Here is a 24,514-nt window from a genome sequence, read left to right as displayed (position 1 = left end):
CTTTCTGCTCTCTGTTTTGATTGAAAACACACTTTTCATCAGTTACAAAAATAAGGTTACCTATCCTGAGAGAGTGATGAAAAACAGGTTAATATATGTTAATGGTCATTGCAGTTCTATTCTTTCATTGTTCAGTTCGGTGGGGTGTTGATTGTATTGGATTCTGTTCTATTCTAGGGAATCTGTCAGACTGAGGATAGACTTGAGACATTTCGTCTTAATGGGTGGAAACACCATTCTTATCAAATGAAAACTACAGTTTCAGAAGCAATGGGGGATGTTTCTCGGTTTTATTCTTGTGACCTCATTTTAAATGGTCTTTAGCATACCTGTTTGACTGAAATGATTTTTATAAAACTGGAGAGTAAACAAATACTGAAAGGTGTAGAAGATTAAAACTTTTACATCTAGTTCCCCATCTGTGTCAAATGTATGGAAAATAATTCCTTGATTTTGTTCTTAAATTTAAGTTTGATGAACCAAGTTTTTGCAAAACTGTAACTTTTTGTAAGCTTGAAAATAAGAAATTCCTTGTCAACAGTTTGGTTTATAGACTTGAACAGAAAAGAGTTTGGATTGGAAATAAAGAAATAATACAGGGTGGAATGAAAATTAAAAATATGCTGGACTTTTTGAACACTCTAGGTTTATTTGGAGTCATGTAAATATCTTCAGGGTTTATTTTTACACAAACATTCTATGTGCCATACCTTTTCTCTAGCACTCTGATTAATGAAATAGTATTCCAGACGACCATCGGGATTTCAAAATGCCTTTCCATGTGGAGGGTCTGGTAGCTATCATTGTGTTCTACTTGGCAATCCTATTTGTTGGAATATGGGCTGCTTGGAGAACCAAAAATGCTGGAAACGATGGTGATCGTAGAGAAGCTATTATCGTTGGTGGAAGAGATATCGGTTTGCTGGTTGGTGGATTTACTATGACGGGTATGTTGTTCTCTCTTTTTTTATATATAAATCTGCTGTTTGAGCATATCCATTGTTTATTGTGTGTGGGAATGCAGATGTAACCTTTACAAAGTGTAAAACTTCACAAAATGCCACTTTCACTGAAATTGTACACCACAAAAATAGTCCTGCTGGAAAACCTTCAACCAGTTGCTTCTGACTATTTCCACCAGGAATCACATACTTGTGTGTTTTGTTATTGCCTTTGAAAAATACACCCCACCGGCCTTACTGAATAATGCAGTATGAACAAGACAATGTCGATGCACAACCGTGACTTTTTTAATAGAATCCCTTAGTGTTCGTTAGAGAAATTATTTAACAAATGAACTAAATTTCTTATTTGTACAATGCCTTTGCTAATATCTGAGGAAACACTATTTAATTTTACTGTTCCTCTGTTGGGCTAATAAATAAGAGGCAATCAACCACTCCTATATAATACAGAGTCATACAAAACATGTCTTTTTCCTTTTATTATTTAAAAATCTGTTGTGTGATATCATATTGAACGAAACAAAAGACTTTACAAGAATGGAAAACTCAAAACACTGTGCAACAAAGACCATTTTAGATGCACTCAGTTATGTATGAGCCAAATACAGCTATCAGTACAATCACACCAGGAATTCACCATCCCTGTTTTATCCTCATTTAACCAATGTTTCAGGATATCATGTAGTGATCTACAAAGCAATTTATGCAACATGTATGCTATTAAGCTAGCTTAGTCTGCTAGTTCTTAACCTTATTGTGAGTATTGATATCAGAAAGAAGTCTAATGGATCTAGAAGTCTGCTTTCCTTTTCATGATGCCAAGTTTCCTTGACTTGAGTGACATCAGAGAGGGCAGTGGCTCCAAATAGTGAGTCATAATGCACCAGAAAGTTTAATATCTAGGCCTTCGATTGTAGTTGTTAATAAACTAACATTTAGATTAGTGCAAAATGATATTCAGTCTAAACAGACACCATTCTCTGTACTGTACCATTCAGAATAAAAATGGTTCCCATATGCCACTATTTTCTTTAAGTGTTCTGTTTACTTTTGCTGTAATAGGCCCAACTTTGTTATTCAAATTATATAGTAAGATTATAGATCTAATGAATTCTGTTGATTTTAGAGAAAATTCAATTATAGTTTAGGCCATCAGTTAAATCAAGAAATGTGTCTGGTTAAACCTCCACATTTTGATCCAATATTGAAAATCTTCATTCTGCTTTTACCTTAGGACGGAGCTGTTTCCTGTTGATTTGTCAGTGTCCTTACACCCAGATACACAGTTCCTGTGATTATAAAATGCGAGATTTTTGAGACCCTATACCAGATCCAAATCCTACAAATGTTTGTCATTTAACATTTTTTTAATTCGACATTGATTTTTTTGGTGTGCAACAGTTACATATGAAAAATGTTAGATGGTCTGTGTTTTGTGAGATTGGAGGAACAGGTTCTAACATTTGGAAGACAAAATGCATTTAATTCTTTCAAAACAATTTATTGCCAGTTCTGAAAATTATGAGGATATTATAGACAATTTCATTGGGATTACCATTAGTTGTCCTATACAATTAGCTATGTTAAATAACTACTCAGTAGATGGTAAAATGTAATCTTGATCACTAACACCCATAAAGGAAGAAAAATAAGAATTTGTAACCTAAATAATAGTTAAATGCATCTGCTTTTCTCAAAATACTATCATATCCTGATTGCAGAACTGAAGGAATAACAGAATAGCAGCTTGAACTTCATCACATTTAGAGAGCAACAAGATGCCTTTTAACTGCCATTCTGTATATAACCAGTTTTCTTAAACACAAAAAACTATGCTATGATTCATACCCAGAATGAGTTAAAATTCTGAATAAAGGTCTTGAGAAAAAAACTGAAATTGAGATCTCCTAGGGGAACTCTCCTGGGATCCATACAATTTGCTGTGAAATCCTAAACATAGTTACATCCTTCTAAGCCCACTGATTTCAGTTGCCTTAGAAGGATGCAACTTTGCCTTGGATTGCATTGTTATTGTTGAACGAACAGTCAAAAACTGACACCAGCTGAATCCACACTTACCAGCCTAGTGCCAAACAGTCGGAACGATAGCGTCTTCTTGGTGCGTTTTATGACGTCATCGCACCACGATGCTGCTCTCATGGCGTGATGACGTCAGAAAAAGTGCCAGGAAGATGCTGTCATTCCGACTGTTTCGCACTATGCTGCTAAGTGTGGATTCAGCCACCATCAGCTCTGCCCAGGGACATCACTTTAGTTAATACAATTTACGGTTTTAAAATTTAACTTAGTTATGTTGGAAAGGCTGTTTGAGAAACTTTACATGTTAATTTTACTTAAAGCGTCCAAAACCCATCGGTGGACATAGAGGCTGATAAATGAGACATATAATTAGTTAATTTGTATGTGGATTATATACAGACAGGTTGTGTGTCTCATATAGCTTTAAAATACCTTTAGATATTATACAGATTTTTTGACATCTGCAAAAATCACAGCAGCTTGTAACAACCCTTGCATGGGAAAAATGAAGACAGTAAATTGGTAGGATGTGGTCCTCAGTGTCTCTGTCTACTTATTGCTTCATGTTATGAAGCAAAGAATTGAAATAGACCTGTGGAAGTTCTGCTGTTTGATATTTCCCTTGTTTAATGGACAATCTATGCACACAAGCTTGTTCTTGAAATGAATTTCCTAAATAGCCCAAATGTTACTATATAAAAGACTAAGCATATTCAAGACAACTCACTTCCTACCCTGGTGTTCCTGCAGAGGGTGCTGCTGTGGAGGGAAGCCCAGATGAGGCAGCCAGAACTCCAGAGAATGCGCCATAGCAGGAAGCCCAAGCCGGGATCAGACTTGGAGCAGGAGGCAATGCCTGCCCCCCCTTTCACCCAGCTAGGATCAGGAGCAGAGCAAGGGGCAATGCCCGCCTCCTGCCTTCACCCAGCTGGGATCAGGAGCAGAGAGGGAGCAATGCCTACCCCTTCCCCTGCCTTCACCCAGTTGGGATCAAGAGTGGAGCAGGTGACAATGCCCAAACCCAGTCTTAACCCAGCTGGGATCAGGAGTGGAGCAAGTGGCAATGCCCACCCACCCCCACCTTCACCCATCTGGGATTAGGAGAGGAGCAGGTGGCAATGACCACCCTTGACTTCACTCAGCTGGGATGAGGAGAAAAACAGGTGGTAATACCCTCCCCCTGCTTTCACCCAGTTGGTATCAGGAGTGGAGGAGGTAACAATGCTCAGCCCCACTTCACTCAGCTGGAATCAGGAGTAAAGAAGGTGGCAATGTGCGCTCACCACCATCACCCAGCTGAGATCAGGTGTGGAGCAGGTGACAATGCCTGCCTACCATTTACCCAGCTGGGATCAGGAGCAGAGCAGGGGGCAATACCTACCCTCTGCCTTCATCCAGCTGGGATCAAGCATGGAGTAGGTGGCAATGCCCATCCCCTCTTCACCCAGCTCAGATCAGGAGCAAAGCAGGTGACAATGCCTGCTCTCCCCTTCACCTGGTTGAGATCAGCAGTGGAGAAGGTGGCAATGTCCACCCCCTTCAACCAGCTGGGATCACGAGTGAAGCAGGTGGCATGTCCGCCACCCCCTCCAACCAGCCGAGATTAGAAGCAGAACAGGTGGCAATGCCTGTGGCCAGGATCAAGTGCAAAGAAGGTGGCAATGCCCTCCCCGTGCCTTCAGTTGGCCAGGATCAGGAGCGGAGCAGGTGGCAATGCCCACCCCCTTCACCCGGCTGGGATCAATCATAGAGCAGGAGGAAATGCCCACTTCTCACCCAGCTGGGATCAGGAGTGGAGCAGGTGGCAATGCCTACCCCCCCTTCACCCAGCCAGGACCAGGCGAGGAGCAAGTGGCAATGCCTGTCTTCTTCACCTGGCCAGGATCAGGAGTGGAGCATGAGGCAATGCCTGCCCCCCCCTTCACCTGGCCTGGATCAGGAACGGAGCAGGTGGCACTTCCTGCCCCCTGCCTTCACCCAGCTGGGATGAGCCATGGAGCAGGAGGTAATGCCTGCCCCTCATTCAAACTGCCAGAATCTGGAATGGAGCAGGCTGCAATGCCCATCCCCCACCCCACTTCACCTGGCCAGAATCAGGCACAGAGCAGGAGGCAATGCCGCTCCTTCTTCACCCAGCCGGGATCAGGCACGGAGAAGGCGGCAATGCCTTCCCCTTCATCCAAGTGGAGCAGATGACAGTGCCTGCCCCCTCTTCACCCAGCCAGGATCATGTGCAGAGCAGGAGGTAATGTCCGCCCCTCTTTCACTCAGCCAGGATCAGGCGTGGAGCAGGTGGCAATGCCCACCCCCTTCACTCGGCTGGGATCAGGCGCAGAGGAGGTGGCCATGCCCACCACCACCCCGCCTTCATCTGTCCGGGATCAGTGATGGAGGATGGAATCCACGCCTGCCCACCCTCCCCTTTCTTGAGCCCATTGTATTTTTTCCCCACAATGGGCTTTTTTGCTAGTATATATAGAATACCAACATAACAAAGCTTACCAAAAGAGTTGTCAACATATCCTGAGCTTCTGTACCTGCATAGTGAGTGCAGTTCTTCAGCAAATCACATTCATGCCTCCTGTTCTAAAGATCAAGAATTAAAAATCTACTCTCACATTGATAAGAACAAAAAAAAAAAGGCATTACTTACTGTCATTTGCTACCCATGCCATCCCGTTGCTTCTTGACTGGCAACCAGCTTATGTATATTGTGACCTTATCTGGCAGCATCACATACATAGCAGTTAGGGAAAGGATTTTTATCATCTTTCATCTATTCCAATGTTTGCAGATAGATGGCATACTGATGATTTTGCCTTATGATGTCTCTTTGGTAAGGAATCATTTATGTCCGTGCAACCCCTTGTTGTCTCTATCATATTCACCATTATGCTACCTCTAACAGGATACTGGGGGAGAAGTACTCCATAACAATACTTTTTGGTCGCTTCCACACGTCCTTAATGGGACAGCCTGCCAATGGAACTCTGGCGGGTTATCTCACTCATTACACAGGTCATCATTTCCCATGCGCAAGCAGGTCTTGATGATCTCAGTTTTTAAGTATTTTTTATGAGACCTGTTTTGGTCCATCTTTATTTTTGATGCTGCTTTTTCCATGTAATTATCTACCCTATCAATGTATGTGGAGACTTTTGGGGCTTTTGAAGTGCCCTCCCACAAATCTCCAACCCCTGCTCTCGCCATTACCCCCCACACACACACACACACATGCATCTGGCTCACATGCACGATCATATAATTCCCTCTCCCCCTTTTTTTACCTCTTTAACGGTCCTTGAGCTAATACGATATCTATGTATACAAAGGGAATCATACTGCAGTGTTGCTACATTGAATCACTCAGCAATCAAACTATCAGTCTAGGAACAACATTGAGAACAGAGTGCCATTTCTGATTTTATTTCAAAGTAGCAATAAGGCTAGGGTTGCCAGGCCCCCTCAATCTCCCAGTGGGAGATTGGGGCCTGGTTCTTACCTGGGGGTGGGGTGCACGCGCGCTCCTGCAAGCCCATTGGGTGCAGTTCGGGCCTGTTGTGGGCCCCTGTGGAGCACAGGAGCATTCCTGTGCTCTGCAGGGGCCCACAATGGGCCCAATCCACGCCAAAATGGGCCCAATCTGCACCCATTTTGGCATGGATCGGGCCCATTTAAGGCCCCTGTGGAGCATGGGAGCATTCCTGTGCTCCGCAGGGCCCCACAACGGGCCCAATCCGCGCCAAAATGGGCCCAATCCGCGTCCGTTTTAGTGTGGATTGGGCCTGTTTTGGTGGGGATTGGGTCCGTTGTGGGGCCCTGCGGAGCACAGGAACGCTCCCATGCTCCACAGGGGCCCCGATCCAGGCCAAAACAGGCCTGATCCTGGCTGCTGCTGTACGCGGGGGGGGGGCGCAGCAGCACAGGGGGGCACGCATTGAAGGTGCATGCCCCCCCGCTTGCCAGGTATGTGGGGGCGGGGGTGGGAGGGTGGGGGTGGGGGATCCCCCGCCCCCACCAGGGGTCTGGCAGCCCTAAATAAGGCTCATTGTTTGGGAAAATACAATGGGCTCTAGCAGCACTTCCCCCTCCCCCTCCCTCCTCCTCTGACCCCTCGGCCACCGCTTGGCTTTTGCGTGGCCCTTCCAAGGCCCTATGGAGGTGGTGGGGGGCCCTGCCCCACTGCTGTGGGACCTTGGGAGGGCCTCACTGATGCACTGAGCCTTCCCACAGCCACGCTGGGCCCTTCGAGGCCTCTGAAGGCCCCAAGGAGGCAGTGGGGAGGCAAACCAACCTTGTTGAATCTAAGTAGGCCTGCTTTTGTCAGACCTCAGCCGCTGCCTGGAAGACCTTCTAGGACCCTGTCTACAGTCGAGTTCCGTGGCAGAAGATAGGCAAGATATAAACCTATTCATGAATAATAAATTTTGTTCAAGATTTGGAGCCAGCATTGCCAATCAGTAGCAGGAGGATTTTGTCAGGAATGTATAGTGCCTAAAAAGATGATCCAGAGTATGTCTGAGCACTGGGTGAGGTCAAAGCCAAAGTTCCTTTGAGTTTGCTAGATATATGACACAGGGAAATCGAAAGGGAGCTGGTCAGACAAAGCCCCAAACTAGGTGTTGTTCATAGAAATATCCAAGCTGACTGAAAATTATCTGTAGTCTGGCTAGAAAAGACCAACAAAGGGACTGTATGTTGAAGCCTAGAAAGGGAAATACTGGTTTCCTCACAGATGTACTTATTTATCGTTTATATCCTGCTTTTCTTCCTAATTGGGACCAAAGCAGCTTATCCTATCTGTTCCCTCTCCTCTGTCTTATCCCAACAATGATAACCCTGAGGTAGGTTAGGATGAAAGATTGGGATGAGCCAAGGGTCAACTGGTAATCTTCCAAGGCAGAGCAGGCATTTGAAACCAGCTGTTCTTGTCTGACACTCATTGGGTTTCCACTCTACTCTGCAATGGGGAGTAACTCACCAACAGAAGTTCTGGACTAGCGCACTTCTTCAGATAGAACTTATCACTGAACTGACCAGTGCTCAGTGATGCTTTTTCTCTGAAAGGGTCTCCTGCAATACTGCTAGAAGTGTTTCTGAACCTGCTCTGTGTACGGGTGCACATGCATATACACACGTTTACTAAAGCATTAAATACTGAAACATATCCAGTGTGTGGCAGTTCAATTTTAGATATAAAATTTGCCCATAAGATTTGCTAAATGCATAATAATAATAAACATTAAAATACAGCTGTATTCAAATTTAATTCTATTAGTTCTATTAATTCTAAATGGTACAATTTTTCCAGTGCAAACCAAGCACATTGTGTGTGTGTTTTTAAAGCTAAAATCATTGCTGGACAAGAATTCCATACAGTTATAAACAAATGAAGCGGATTTTTAAAGCATACTTCAGAGAAAAAGAGGGGGAAAATAAGTCCAGAAAAACTGTTTCTGTGGTAGTATTTGGCCAGCTTGAATAAGAACGCATTTATGATGACCTGCCTCAGAGTACTCTGCATTTCCCAGTTGATGGAGAAGCCTGTGAGAATCACTTCATTAGCTGCTCAGGAGAGGGCTGCATCACAGATGCTGCCACTTCTCACATGAGGATAAAGGCACAGTTCAACTCAGACATCTGTCTGTACAGAAGCTGAATTTTAAACGGATGCCAATATGTACATTTGAATGGATGGTCAAAAACACTCTCCTGGTTTTCTTTAGTCTGTATTTGCATTTCTCCTTTTTCTTCTTACTGGTTCTTCAGACTATCTAAATCCACTGCCCCTTAAATATAAATATGCATACTATGTACCTGCAATACTTACTTACCTGATGTGTACATTAGACTGCTATCCCTCTCTATCGATAATGTATGAGCTGCAGAAGCAAATATTCCGCTCTCTTTCCTTTCCCATTTGTTGCTTGTATTAAAGTTCTCTTCCATTTCTTCTTCAGCCACCTGGGTCGGTGGAGGTTACATCAATGGGACTGCTGAGGCTGTGTATTTGCCGGGATATGGACTAGCTTGGGCACAGGCACCCATTGGATATGCTCTTAGTCTGGTTGTAGGTAAGTGAAAGCTGTGGATGAAGCTAAATGTTAAAAGTTTGAAACAGCACAGTTAAAGAACAAGTCAAGGATGGTTGCTCTGCACACAGTTACATTGACTACATCTGCATGCCCCTACTTCCATGTAGTTGAATTTCCAAAGAGAAGCAACTAGAAAATGGGGAAAGATGACAAGGGGAGGTGAGGGTGGGAGCAGCTCCTGGCAGAGCTATGATTGGCTTGATGGATAATGGACTGCAATATGATCAGATGTAAACAGCTAGGTCTGAGTCAGATTCTGATATTGATTTGATTTGATATTGATATTGATAGTGTTTTGCGATTATCCTAAGACTGCACATCAAAAGAATACAATATGAGTGCAGTGTGCTCGTAGCACTTAAGAGGAGATGGAGGTGGGAAATGACCAAATAAACATGTCTAGTCTTTCTGCCTGTGATAGAGGGGCATCTACTCCTGTCCATCCAAGGAAAGCCCCTTTTATGTAGAGCTCTGACCCATGTCCTGAATGTGCAGGGTGCTAAATTAAATTAAAAATTTCGTACTCCACTTAACATTTGCAACTTGTATGGAATTAAAATTTATTTCTGCGGAACAATTGATGGAGAAGTATATATTGAATACTGGAAAAGGAAGTTGTCTTGGACCTTGATATCACCACGGTCCCTCTGATGTTACAGGTGGCTTGTTCTTTGCAAAGCCGATGCGTTCCAAAGGCTATGTGACAATGTTGGACCCGTTTCAGCAAATTTACGGAAAACGAATGGGAGGGCTTATCTTCATACCTGCATTAATGGGGGAAATGTTCTGGGCTGCAGCCATCTTCTCTGCTTTGGGTAAGGAATATTGATGGTAATTCTATTGTCTGGAGTGAGGATAATCAACGGGAAGCATTAGTATGACTTTTTGGGGAAAGAAAGTCATCTTGATGAATAGAAATGCTGGCCTCTTCTGGTATAGAGGAATCATACAAGTGTACTTATCATGTGCTTAGAGATAGCCAGGAATTCAAAAATGTAATTTAAATACTATATAACTCGCTCAAAGACCCTAGAGTAAACAATAATGAAATAGAAACCTAGTTGTGAAATGCTGCATAGAGATATCAGGTGTGCTTTTATTTATAGCAACATTTGAAGAGATTCATTATGAAAGGCTTTGGCTATACAACTCATTTTAACTTTAAAGAGATTTCAGTGATTATGTTGCAGTTGAAAATGTCCTAGTGTATGTTAAGCCATTCACCCTTTATAGTAAATGCCCTCAAGATCTCAAAACCAAGCAATAATATTTCAGTCCTTGAGTGTTTTTTTATTTTCCTAGAAGACCTCGCTACAATAGTTTCTCATAATTACACTGCTTACATCTGTCACATAATATACAATATAATAACTTAATAAATAAATAAACTTAAATAAATATTTGTACTAAGAAATATTTCATTTTGAAGATTTTAGTTTAAGCTCATGATTTAGAGATCTAAGATCAATTCACCAGCTTAAGAATCCAGCAAATGGTCCAGTATGTATGGTAGAGACATATGTGGGAATGTTGCACTAGTTTAAGAAGTAACATGATACGGGCATACCCTGACCTGGATAGCCCACGTCAGCCTGATCTTGTCATATCTCAGAAGCTAAGCAGAGTTGGCCTTGGTTAGTAATTGGGTGAGAGATGTCCAATGAAGACCAGGGTTGCAAAGACAGGCAATGGCAAACCACCTCTGCTAGTCTCTTGACATGAAAACCCCACCAGGGGTCACCATAAGCCAGCTATGACTTGAGGGCACCACAAACACATACACATGATATGGGTATAAACACACATGGGAAAGGGTTCTAAAAATCAGCCCTGTGTGCTTACACAGGTTCATGTGAGTAAAGTATCTGTAAATTATTTCACATGCAGGCTTGGGATGTGTTGGGATTGTCCCCCAAGCAAGCTGAATTTCAACCAAGTGAGTGCACATACTGGCAGCAGTGAAACTCTAGGTTGAGTCACAAGATTTAAAATGTGTTCTCAGGATCAAATATAGCCCAAGTGAAACTCACATGCAAAGTAATTACCCAGACATTTCATTTAAAAATCTCTGAACTTCTTATCCCTGATAGAACCATGACTTAGTTCTGCTGCGCTCTTCTAGCACAGAGGGGAACTCTGCAGGTGAATAACTGTAAGTGGTCTTTGCAACTTGTGCTACTTTAAGTGGGGAAAATACACACACACACACAGACTTGATGGCACATATAAAGCTGTTTGGTAGTGCAGTCTTATAAAAATAAAAAAAAAATCAAACTTCTTTCCAGCTGTGCTCTGATTAGCTGTAAAGCAATGGGGAGCTTTTAACCATAATTTTATTGCAAAGCCTCAAGAGTCTGAGAATAAAATGCATGCTGAGGTGATGGGAACGGAGTGGCTTAAACAACTTTCTGGGTATTTAAAATATGCATTCTTTTTGAGCACACCTCCATTTAGAAGGCTTTCTGTGGTATTTCACAAAGAGGAAGCAAGGGCTGTGAATGCCTTTTAAGCATGCATGTTCACAAAAGGGCAACTTGCAGCTTGGGAGCAATGAGATCTTTCAGTTATAGGCACTGGGGCAATACAAAGGAGTCCCTGAAATACACTCTGAGTTTGGACTGTGGAGAGCTGCACGATTCAAACTTAAGTTCACTGCCATTCCTACTTGCTGATTCACACATGCCTCTCCGCCACGGCTTGCATGAGTGAATGACCCATCACTAGTCAAAAACCAAGTGTAGAATTTGCATTTCACTTCAGAATCAAAGCTACAATGGCAAGTACCAGGAGCCTGTCGACTGTGGTCTAATACTCCCATTCATCAAGGCCACCATGACTTTCCCCACTGTGGAGGACTCACAAGGCCTCAGATTAGAGAGGGGAGAGGGTTGTACCACCTGATTCCTCTTCTTTTTGTCACATTCCACTCTCACACGTTGTCTAAGCAGAGATACTTCATCCTCTCCAGCCATCTGCAGATCCTCCTTAATTAAGACAATCTTCCAATCCCTTCCCAGGGGTGTCTTCTCTCTCCACTCTGTCACCCAATCAGGAAGTGTCCTAGAGACCTGCCTCAGCTGCACCACCTCCTGGGTTGGTCGCTCCTCTGGTTGGGGGTTAATTACAATAACAACAACAACATTTGATTTCTATACCACCCTTCAGGACAACTTAATGCTCCCTCAGAGCAGTTTACAAAGTATGTTATTATTATCTCCGCAACAATCACCCTGTGAGGTGAGTGGGTTGATGATGTAATGATCTCCACCTGGATGCCAAAGTCAATTACTGAGCCCAGAGTCTGCATGCAAGCACGCATGCACGAACACATACCCCACCTCTTTCAGGCATGACCTGGTCAGGATGAAACAGCTGTCAGCCACCTGTCGCTTGCCTTGGCCAAAGTAAGCAACACCAGCAAGTCTGGGGCAGGTCCCATCACCGGGTAAGAGCATATAATGAGTGCACACTACCCCTGATATGCAGTGCTGCCACATTGTGTGAAAGGGGCCATGTATTGATTTTTAGGGTTCAGCGTAACATGTACTGAACCTGAAAATCTGTATGTTGCCCCTTTTAGACAACATAGCAACCTTGCATATCAGTAGTAGCTCCCCACAGTTGCCAGCCTCCTGGAACTCAAGGACTGCAACATCTGAAAAAGAGTAGTGAAATCTGGTTATGCATTGTGCATGTGAGAATCATACCATAGTACCAAAATGAATGAGTAGGAAGGGTAAGGACACATTGGCTATGATGTTTTAAGGTCTATGGGACCTTAGCTGTAGTTAGGGTTGCCAGCTTCCAAGTGAGGTCTGGAGATCTGGAATTACAACTGATCTCTACTTTACAGAGATCAGTTCCCCTGGAGAAAATGGCTTCATGGGGGCGGGGGGTAGACTCTGTAGCATTATACCCCGCTGAGGTCCCTTCTCTCCCAAAGTCACACCTTCCCCAGTTTCTACACTAGGGTTGCCAGGTCCCTTGACTCCCCTGGCGGGAGAATGGGAGCCCAGCACCTACCTCACTGTGCCCCTGGGTCCTGGTTTTGCATACACGCACGCTCCCATCTTGTGCAATGATGTCGCTTCCGGGAAGTGACATTGTGTGGGTCAAAGGACAGCCTGGGAGTGCTCCCACACTCAGCAAAGGGCTGGATCAGCCCACTGCAGAGCATGATTAAGCCCTAAACGGGCCCGCTGCGGGGCATGTTTCGACCCAAATCAGGCTAGTATGAGTGTGGAAGTATGTCACACCACCCGGAGGGTGCCCCGGGGAGCACACCCTCCCTGCTGGCCAAGTAAATGGGCATGGGGGGAAGGGTGGGAGCAGGGAACCCCCCACCCCAGGTGAGGGAATGGCTCCCCTATTCCACCCCCAAATCTCCAATAATCTCTCAGCCCAGAGCTGGCAACCCTAGCTGTAGTATAACTACATTGAAAGGTAGCTCTGTAGATTAGCATGATGTTAGTACTGGGTTATATTGGGTTCTGGGGCTAACAAATCACAACAGAGATTCTGCCAATCTCTCTAGCATCCAGGTGGTAGGAGACAGTGCAGCCATGGAGCTTCCTGTTCTGTCCTGTTCACTAGCTCTTTCACCACCCTCTTCATCTCTTCTTGCTGTTCAGGGTAGGAAACAGGATTCCGGTTTCACGTCATGGCAGGTAGGGAGATGATAAGCAAAGGAACAGGCACAAAAACAGGGCAGGGGGTACAGCGGTTGTGTGCTAACCAGCTGACTCAGCATGCCATATTTCTGGCTTGCAATTTTATTTAGATCAAAGTTGCAGAGAAGTGTGTTTTTGTTTTATTTCAGAGACAGATACAATAATATGGTTCAACATAATAATATATAATTCAGTTCAGTGTAAACTGAATTGCATTACATCGGTTTGGAAAGTTCTGATGCCACAAGAATTTCCATTGGGTTGTATCAGATCTTTCGTCTTTCCTCCCTTCCTTCTTTCTACTTGCACTTCACCCATGAAGGTTTGTAATAGTGATGTATCATAATGACATACAGAATGCCTTTCACACCAGTTCTGGTCCCTGCTTGGAAATACTCTGTGCAATGTACAAGAATGACTTGCACTATATGTCACATTGGCAGTTCACAGGTGGCACTATGGGTGCCTTTTCAAGAGGCTCTTATATTATAAAGGGATTGTGTAGTCTCATTCTCAGGGGACACACAGACTAGGTTTTTAATGTCTTAAACTAGTGGCTGTTTATCCAAGCAAAGGACAAATTTGTTCTAAAGACTGAAACCAGCTGTGTAAATGAGAATCAGGCAGCCATCTTGGGCGAGGGGAAGTTTAAGCGCATTAGTAGCTAAAGTGGCCTTATTTTGTTTCCCTTCCCCGAAAACCTACTCCTGCAGGTGCCACCATAAGCGTGATCATTGACATCAACGTCAATATTTCAGTTATTATTTCTGCCCTAATTGCAATTCTATACACACTGGTGGGGGGACTTTACTCAGTAGCCTATACTGATGTGGTCCAGCTGTTCTGCATTTTCCTGGGACTGGTGAGTTTCTAAATATTACATTTCCATGTTTTGAAACCACAGTGGTTTTGTACTGATTAGGTGTGAACCATGGCGCTCTGTGCGTATATCTTTCCCCATAGTAAGAACCTTTGCCCTGACAGCAAGAATTCCAGTTTTTATATTTTCCCATCCAGCAATGATGAACAGAGTTCAATTTGGGATGTTATAATCACAAGATATCGCACAACTCCAATGAGTAGGAGGTTATTCTATGATGTGAGAAACATTTTGGACACATAATGAGAAATCCATAACCACAGTAAAGGACTAGGAGGTGTGGAAAAGGCCATTTTATGGTTAAGAGTATATCACTTAGCTGCTGTAGCAATAAAATAGTTGGCTGCAAATCAGCACTCTGCTGGTGCAAATCCCACTTCTGCCGTGAAACCAGTAAGTGACCTTGAATAATATACACCTCTCAGTTCCTGAGCTGTATTGTGGGGATAATATTGACTGAGGTCACTGCTCTGAGAGGGGCAATAATCTATCTAGAAGAGCAGTTATTATTTCATTATTTTTACTTAGACAGCTGAGTTACAAGAACAGAAAGATCAAAGAAAGAGACCAACATTGAACTATTATTTCAAATGCTAGATAAACAGAAACACTGATTAGCATTAACTGCATTAAAGGTTAGTATTGATGCACCATAATTTCCACGTCTCAGTGGCCTTTTCCATAGAGATTAGGGGAAAATCCTAGAACATCAGTCAGAAGTGATGTCACATCCTCCCCAGGCACTGCCTTCAAAATCTCACAAAATACGCCGAGGCAGTGCTGGTGGCAACTCTAACCAATAAATAAAATGACAGGATCCAACACATTATTTTCTTGACTGCACACATTTGTGTTCAGAGTTGGAGAACTGCTGTAGACCACTAATTAACGGTTTGACTATTTCTTTCATGATCTCTTGAGCACTCTTTTTTTTTAATTGCTGCTTTTTCATTATAGTGGATCAGTGTTCCCTTTGCAATGTCCCATCCTGCAGTGACAGACATTGGGATTACAGCTGTCCATGAAGTGTACCAAAAGCCTTGGCTTGGCTTTGTTAAAACCCCTGATGTCTACACATGGCTTGACAATTTCCTCTTGCTGGTAAGTGAGCACTCCTATCGAATCTATAAAGGAAATGGGAAAGAGGGTTATTACAATATAACTGCTTGCACAGTTTTACACGGCAAATTCTACAACTGCAGGATGGCAAACTAGAAGATTCTGGGTGAGCTGCACAAAAAGGCATTTAACTTTTGGCTGAACTTTGCTACAACAGTTATCTGACATTAGTGGAACATCTCTAGAAGTGCCGAAAGACAACTCTGTTCCAGGTGGCCAACTCTCACTCTTGAGAATGGTTGGATTGAATAAATAGGGAGAAGGCATGGGCGGCATGAGATGAATTTACTTTATTTATGTGAATATTTCTTTCCCACTTTTCTCCCCACTAGGGACTCAAAGAAAGAAACATAAAAATATAATTTAGACAACCAAACAACAACAACAAAAATATACAGTACAGCTCTAACTTCTGGGCTGGTCAAGGCCATAGGCTGTGAACCACAGGCTTAAGGTCCAAGGGCCCTTGGGCTGTTGCCCAGGGCAGCCACTTCTGGCCATCCCTAGCTTTAAAGACCTGTAGCAGGAAGGGAAATGTAAGCTTGGTTCTGATCTTAATAGCTGGCAGACACACATTCCCAAGATTCTCCTCCCCTGCAAGAGGGGAATGCATCTACAAAGGAAGTGGAGGCCAGGTAGGTAGGTAATATATATCCTCAGAATGGGCAGAGAGGCATATAAATGTAAGAGCTATCTGAGAGCTGCTTCATGGACAGTCAGCATTCCTGAGGAACAGCCACGCAAGCTGAATTTCCAGCAGGATTTTCACTGCTCTTCATATGAAGTGGCCCAGAGAATAAGTAATGTAAGACAGAGTGAAAGAAGAGGTGGAAGGGAGTAGACTAACTGACAAATAATGGAAGAGGATATATATGAAGCTGACCATGACCTTCAGGGCCTGGTAAGGAGCTGCAAGCTTACAGTGAAGGGGAATCTACCCACTGAAACAGGGTTCACACTATTTCTTAATGTGTGCCAAGTCTTTCTTTTGTGATCCTTTGTGAAGCCTTTCCTGATGTGCTTTTATTGCATTAAGCAAAGAGAAATTCACACCAATATGCTGCTCCCTGGACTCTTGGGGGGAAATCAACAGTTCTGAAGCAAATCTAGCTTGTCTTTGACACCCTCATCTGAATGTTTTCCATACACATTGTAACATGAAACTTCCTTTTATGCTGAAGGTGCAGATGTACAATTATTGCATGTTGTTACTGGAAGTAGTACAATATTTTGACGGGGTAGAATATTGGCTAAGAAGGTATTGGGTAACTTGGAAAGAACTTCTAGTAGCCAGAAATGATGGACGGGGTCTGCTTATTGTATCCACAGATGTTAGGAGGAATTCCATGGCAAGCATATTTTCAGAGAGTCCTTTCTTCTTCATCTGCCATGTATGCTCAAGTGCTGTCATTTCTGGCAGCTTTTGGATGTCTTGTGATGGCACTCCCTGCGATTCTCATCGGTGCCATCGGTGCATCAACAGGTATGCCAATGTTCAAATCACAGATATCTGAAGCAGCCGCTACCTTTAGAGCTAGTGGTTATTAATGTCAACCCAGCTGTTATATCCTTTGCAATATAGCTGTCTTCTCTTTTCTTCAATATACTCCGTAATTTTTTGTTTTGTTTAGGACATTTGAGAGATAAATGATCTTTTAGGTATGGAATGTTGCATTTAATTATTACATATCTATTTATTCGTTATATACAACCTGTAGCATTACATGCAACATTTGGCAATCTTAAAAGCAATGTGCGAAGAAGCTTTCATGGAGCAGGTGCTTAAAATAGAATCTACTTCATATAACAAGAATGCCCAAGTAGTTTATTCAGAGATGATACTGAAATTAGAGTACAACCTGGGCCACTAAGAGGGAGGGACTGGGGGTACAAAATTCTGGGGACCAGATTGCCCAGGGAGTCCAGGGAGATGAGGAAGGTGCTCTTAAGGGAAAGCAACAGCATATTTGTTCTAATGGATCATCTTGTATTAGAAGGGGAGGCAGAGACAATCCCTGTCTGAGAGCTTGTGGTGAACCACAGCAGGTGTGAGTCCAGGTAGCTAAAATGTCTATCTAAGACTGAGTGTTCTATCTCCTTGCTATCAATAGTAGCAGTTAGTGGGGGAGATGGATTTGGGCCATGGATGGGGGAGGGCGGTCAACCCTTGCAAATTCCGCAGTTACATCATTTAAATGTGAATTTGGTAATGGGCATAGAAGTCGACTTTATACAAAGCAAGCTTCTAGCCATTAAGCTTACAAGGATAAGCTTGAAAATATTTATCAATGCCAGCTTAAGTCTCAAAAGTCAGGGGTGAAGGGTTAAACAAAATCTCCAGTGCTTTTCCATAGGTGTTTGACCATCAACCATAAGTAGCAAAATTAATTAAAATTATCAAGGACATGCAGTTTTGTGTTATTCATTAAAAGTATTTAGATTTTTGACAAATCAGAGTGCAAAATTTTGAAAACTTTTAGTACATGATACTTACAGACCTGGAAATACATGCATGTTTGTGTTACAGATTGGAACCAGACTGAATATGGTATGATAGATCCCAAGACAAAAGATGAAGCTGACATGATTTTACCAATTGTCCTCCAGTATCTTTGTCCAATGTATATCTCCTTCTTTGGCCTTGGCGCCGTGTCAGCTGCTGTGATGTCATCAGCCGATTCTTCTATCTTATCAGCAAGTTCTATGTTTGCACGGAATATTTATCAACTTTCATTTCGGCAAAGTGTAAGGTCAAATTACAATCAAATTTTCATTATGTGACAGGATAGTAAATTGCAGTTGGTGTTGGCATATTTACCAGGTACAGAAGGAAAGTGTACTTAATCAATTTTAAGTCTTGAAAGGCATAACAAATGGAAGAACTCCACACACAGCAATAATTATTGATGTCCTAAAAATCTGGAATGCCCACACCGTATTACTGCAGGTGCACATGCACAGTATTATGCCCGTGAACAATGAGCAGGAAGAGAAAGGGGTCTAAACCCAAAACTCACATTGAATTAGTACACAGAGAAGTTCAAACATTCTTGGTTAAAGTCTTCGACAATATATTTTTCGTTAATCTAGTCTTGTATATTAATCAGAACACTGCTCCTATAGATCACTTTAAACGAGCATAAACTTGCTCAGCTGAATGTGAACTATAGGGTGGTAGTCCACCATCTTAAGCCTTGGGACTGGATCACTGGTGTATAGGAACAGGCAATAACAACTAGTGGGCAGTGTCACATTGAAAATGTGGCAAATCTTTTAGTCCAATCTCTTCCCTAAAGGAGGATCTTCTTCCTGGCCGCTGACATTACACAGCCTGTGATTACTGGCAGAGTGCTTTATACAATGATATCTACATTTACTGATTAAAAAGTAAAGAAAAGTTTATATTGCCCTAAGAGTACCAATCTGGAGTCAAGACAAGGAAGTGACACTTAATAGAAAAAGAGAGGCTGTCCTCATGTTCCTATCTGACTAATCCTTGCTGCCCCCTATAGGATCTTCTTCTTTTTATCTTTGTACACCATACATTGCTACTTTGAACAGTGATGTGATACTAGCAGAAAGGCATAGCAGACCGAGTGCATCATCATGCCATATAGGTTTAAACAGAAGGAACAATGTAGCAATTCAGAGAATTATTATCCATTCATTATAGCCTAGAAATTAAAGTCAAGACCCTTTGGTATGGTCCAGTTACATGACCGAAATGCAGTATCTGTATGTGGAAATGAAACATGCTCCAGGAATCTTAGTTACATGTACAGTAGCCACTATTAACTGAAAGTGGGGTCATTGCTTTCTAAGAGCCAAGCTGCAAGAGACGAATTACATGAGGAGGAGCGTGCGAAGGGTGTCACAATGTTAGCCGGGAAGCTGAGTTTTAAAAGAGATTGGAGGCTTTGTTAATTTCCCCTCTCTACAGAGCCAGAGAGATGGCAGCTCAGAGGGTTTGTTAATTTCTTCTTTGCCTCCCAAAGGCTCTGTCAATTTTACCTCCCCTTCTAAGAGGTGAAGAGGAAATAAACAAACCTTCCGATCTCCTGGCTCTGTAGAGAGGGAAAATTAACGAAGCCTTCTGATCTCTTTTAAAACTCAGCTTCCCAGCTAACATTGCAACTCCCTTCACGTGCTCCTCCTTGTGTAATTCGTCTCTTGTAGCTTAGTTCTAAGATTCCCCTTCTTTATCTGGTTGAGTTGCTTCCATTCTCTGCCCTGTCATGCCTATTGAGGCCTTTCCTGTCAGCTCTCTCTTCCCAACCCAGGTTTTACCAGAGTACCATGATTGCTATACCTCTGTAGCTACGTCCCATGCTGCTCCTAGAATTAAAGAACAGTAAATATTTTTTTGGAAGTCTGAATAAACCAACATCAAAGGAGAGGGTATTGCTGGGAAGCAAAAATTCCACATTGTTGGCCACTCCCAAATTGCCTTGCTGTACTAACTGGATAGTACAGCAAGGCAAGTATCCTGATAAACAGGATAGAAATGGTTTATTACTGATTCCTAACTTCTCACAGAACTATAATTCCCACATTCCTGAAGGTAGAGAGACATTATATCTAAACTTCTTTCATTTTATACTCCATACCTGTATGTCTTCATGATAAGGAGGGAAAGTAGGTAGAACTCACAGTTCTGGATAATTTCAGTTTCTGTCATGTTACTGGGGAGCAAACAGGACACCTAGTTATTATTCAACTTGGTTGTTGACAGGTAATTCACAAGGAAACTCTGATCTAATCCCAAACCCTATACGCATGCACCATCATGAGATGAATTTATGGCAGTTCATGGAATCTTGCCAAAAGTTGAACTTTATGACTGGGGGCGGGGGAGAAGCTGTGGCTTAGTGGTGAAGCAGCTGCTTGGGATGTAGAAGGTCTCAGGTTCAATCATCTGTATCTCCAGTTATGAGTATTTAGTAGATGACGTGAAGGACCTAACACCCTGGAGAGCCGCTTCAAGACAGAGTACATATTGCTTGGCCTTTTCTGAATGAGGATTTTGTTCCAATTTGGCTTCTTATCTGTATTGGTTCCCCCCCCTTTTTTTTCGCTGGTCAATGGACTGTGAGTTTTTCCAGTGTTTTCACCTCTGGAATGGCGCCAACCACGTTGTCTTCTTGGAAGAGACCTGCTGCCACCAGTGGTGTAGCATGGGTTGCCAGCATCCGGGGCAAGGCAAATATTGTGCCCCCTAACCCATGGACCATTAGCACACCCTGAGTCACTTCAGTCACCTGGAACCAGGATCACTGGCTGGCCTATCCTTCCCTTGCGCTTTTAAGCTTGTCAGCCTCCAGGTGGTGGCTGGAGATCTCCCAAAATTATAACATCTCCATGCCATAGAGATCTGTTCCCCTAGAGAAAATGGCTGCTTTGGAGGGAGAACTATGAGATTATCTTACACCGAGGCCCTTTCCTTCCCAAAGTCTGTCTTCTCCAGGCTTCATCCCTCAAATCTCCAGGAATTTTCCAACCTGGAGCTAGCAACCCTACCTTTCTTGCATATCTTTTCACCCCCCCTGTCCATCCCTCCCTGTACCCCTCCCCACACACACATATGCGCAAGGGTGACCATGCACACTTTCAGCTTGGGGCAGATACAATGGGCACCCCAGCTGGGCCAAGAGCTGCAGTGCTTCCCCTCAGCTCCTCAGCTCCTTCCCTGTCAGCGAGGCACCTCACTAGCTTCTGCAGTGGGTGTCCGTCACTGCTCCTGAAGGCACCTGCAATCATGGTGCCTGCAGGACTACATCTTCCAGTATGCTCCTGCCCCAGCTAGCCCTTCAGCCAGTGGGAGCGAGCAGCTCCACACAGTGTCCAATGAGGAGGCTGCAGCAAGGTGGAGGCTGGGTGCATGACTGTTTGGCACTGAGGTGTGGAGATCCGGCATGAGTGGCCGCTCAAGGAGGGGAGGTTGTATCATTATGAGGAATGGGTCTCCCTGATAAGAGCGACTTGCCACAGGGTATAGAGCTGGGGCTGGAGAAATTTTGTGCCCCTAAGAAGTTTGTGCCCAGGACAATGGCCCTTGATGCCCTGCCCACTATGCCACTGGCTGCCGCTCCTCCTTTTCCATAGCTGGATCATGCCTCCACCTCAGACTGGCCTTTGGTAGCAACACAGCCTACCTTGAGTCTGTGAGCTTCCTTTTCCAGTGTTTTTTCAGACCACTTCTGCAATGGTGTGGAAAAACTTGGGGGAAATGGGAGAGTAGTGACCTGGAAAAAGATACTGTGTATAAAGGAGGGGGAAAACTGATACGGTTAAGCAGCCAAGGAGGAGCAAAATCTGGTGTGGAAAAGCCAATTGATAGAACAATAATCTGACTGTATGTAAGGCAGCTTCATGTGTGTTCAACTTCATGCTGGTAGATGCACGATCTGGTGTTACTGAACATCCACAAAGCCTGGGCTCTTCCCAAAGTGGTATGTGCAGAACTGGATGTTTTTATCCACCATGAGGCACTTTTATATGTATAAAAATAGTCCAGATAATACAAAATAGTTTGAAAACTGCAGTATGTGTTAAAAATATTTTGTTGTACAGCCCACCCGGGACCATACCACCTCAGAAACTGATGAGGCTATGGAATCATTGGATTCTTTCCAAACCTTCCTAACTTGAAGTGCTACCATTCCAGTGATGAAGAGTTTTAGCCAGTCTTCTTCCTGATGGGCAAGGTTTGTTTGTGCAGGAAACATTAACAGGGGCAAGTTTCAAATATTCAGTTCTCCTGCCTGTGGCTGTGGAAGTGGGAGGGACCGTGGCTGTGTGGTAGAGCATCTGTTTGGCTTGCAGAAGGTCCCAGCTTCAATACCTGGTCTCTCCAGTTAAAAGAACCAATCTCTTTCTGAGACCCTGTAGAGCTGCTGCCAGTTTGAGTCTTGATGGACCAAGGCTCTGATAAGGCAGTTTCATGTGTCCATGTGAAGTGATGCAGTATTTGGAGAGTGATAGTTGTACTTTTTCTGAACAAGTAGCTTGGTTGAATTATCAGGGTCTAGTGGTAATCATGCAAGAGATTCTATGAAAAAATGGATCCTATATCTATGTGGCTCTGTATTGTTGGCTTTTGGTTTTTCAAGATTTTACCAGATTAATTTGATCACAAATATCCTGGATTATTCAAGAAGTCATCTGGATTGGCTTTATTATAAATCTGTTTTTGCTACTGTTGAATTTGTTTGTGGTAAAAGAAAGCTACACTCTGTCTTACAGGCATCGGACAAGGAAATAGTCTGGGTCATGCGGATGACCATTTTCTTCTTTGGAGCATCAGCAACAGCAATGGCCTTGCTCGCTAAGTCGGTTTATGGACTCTGGTACCTGAGCTCTGACCTGGTTTACATCATCATCTTCCCCCAGCTCTTGTGTGTCCTTTTTATCAAAGGAACCAACACCTATGGTGCTATTGCTGGATATTTGTTTGGTCTTCTACTCCGAATTACAGGAGGAGAGCCATATCTCTACTTGCAGCCCTTGATTTTCTATCCTGGTTGGTACAAAGATGACGATGGCCTGTACATTCAGAGATTTCCTTTTAAGACTCTGGCCATGCTCACCTCATTCTTCACTAACATTGGAGTATCCTATTTAGCTAAATACTTGTTTGAAAGTGGCACCTTGCCACCAAAAGTAGACTTCCTGGATGCTGTGGTTGCAAGATACAGTAAGGAGAACATGGACAAGACAACACTTGTGAAAAATGACAATATAATTCTAAATGAGCTAGCCCCTGTGAACCCTCGGCACAGTTTGACTCTGAGCACCACGTTCACAAATCGAGAGGCCTTCAGTGATATTGATTCAAGCCCAGAAGTATCCAATGCAGAAGATAATTGATAGTAACGCAGCTGAAGAGAAGCATTGCTTTCACATCCCCTACAGTGCAACAGGGTATGCCACAACGAAAGGCTGAGGGCATTTTAGTTGGCGGGGGTGGGGGGGGAATCAAGGAGAGCAAAATGTCACTGCACAATTCTTTAAATTAATTTCCAGGGGCAGAAATTAACTATTATGTTTTATTATAAGATGCGTAAGATGGCATTGTAAAATATCTCGTTCCTCCAGCTTTCAAATGAAACAGAATACAAGTTTTATTTGGGGAGGGAATGTTTGAAAGGAGGAATGTAAAGTCGTCTTGGGAGAGTGGAAGCTTGCATTCAGATTCCGATGAAATTCAACTACAGACGTTCCGTAATAGTGATAAACATTCCGTGGGAATGAAATAAAAGGCAGTTCATCCCTACTGGCCTCATGCGATATCTGCTGCTAGGCTGTATGTATCATTTCAGGCAGGGTACTGAATGTCTGAATGCGCATAAAATATTCCTTATAGAACTAATATTAGCATGTTGAGGAAGGATAGCCTTGAACCTTTTGCCTGAAATTGTCACTTTGTATGAATAGGGAATATTGTATGTCAGGAACCATTCACATTTCTAATGAACCCACTTGTAGCCTGAACCAGTACAGCCCAACAACAGATTCATTGTGCCAGGCTTCTACTCATCATTTTTCAAGGTGATTAATATTGCTAATTACTTAACTGCTTGATTGCGGCATACACTACAGAATCCATTGTCCACATCATGACTTCACTGTGTGCCGTTCCTGTAACATTACATAGCTGGAGGGGGGGCAGTATAATCTTGGTACATTTATTCTCATGTAGGTATTCATCTGACTAAATTTGTGTGTTGTGTGCCAGGCCCAGGCTAG

The 24,514-nt window shown here is 43.3% G+C and overlaps 1 protein-coding gene across 1 annotated transcript; it reads left to right on the top strand.

The window, feature by feature from the left end:
* The first annotated feature begins 769 nt into the window (after positions 1 to 769).
* SLC5A7 (solute carrier family 5 member 7) lies at positions 770 to 23,635 on the top strand. The gene is made up of 8 exons (XM_054974920.1): positions 770 to 947; positions 8,966 to 9,079; positions 9,760 to 9,915; positions 14,484 to 14,632; positions 15,608 to 15,751; positions 17,099 to 17,252; positions 18,297 to 18,514; positions 23,012 to 23,635. Exons 1-8 carry the CDS (start codon positions 770 to 772, stop codon positions 23,633 to 23,635), a joined length of 1,737 nt encoding a protein of 578 aa, XP_054830895.1.
* Positions 23,636 to 24,514: the final 879 nt, after the last annotated feature.

This window comes from Eublepharis macularius, chromosome 3 (assembly GCF_028583425.1).
Source record: "Eublepharis macularius isolate TG4126 chromosome 3, MPM_Emac_v1.0, whole genome shotgun sequence".
Classification (NCBI taxonomy): Eukaryota; Metazoa; Chordata; class Lepidosauria; order Squamata; family Eublepharidae; genus Eublepharis; species Eublepharis macularius.
Note: the sequence above shows the minus strand (reverse complement) of the source record. Positions and strands in the feature narration are given on the sequence as shown.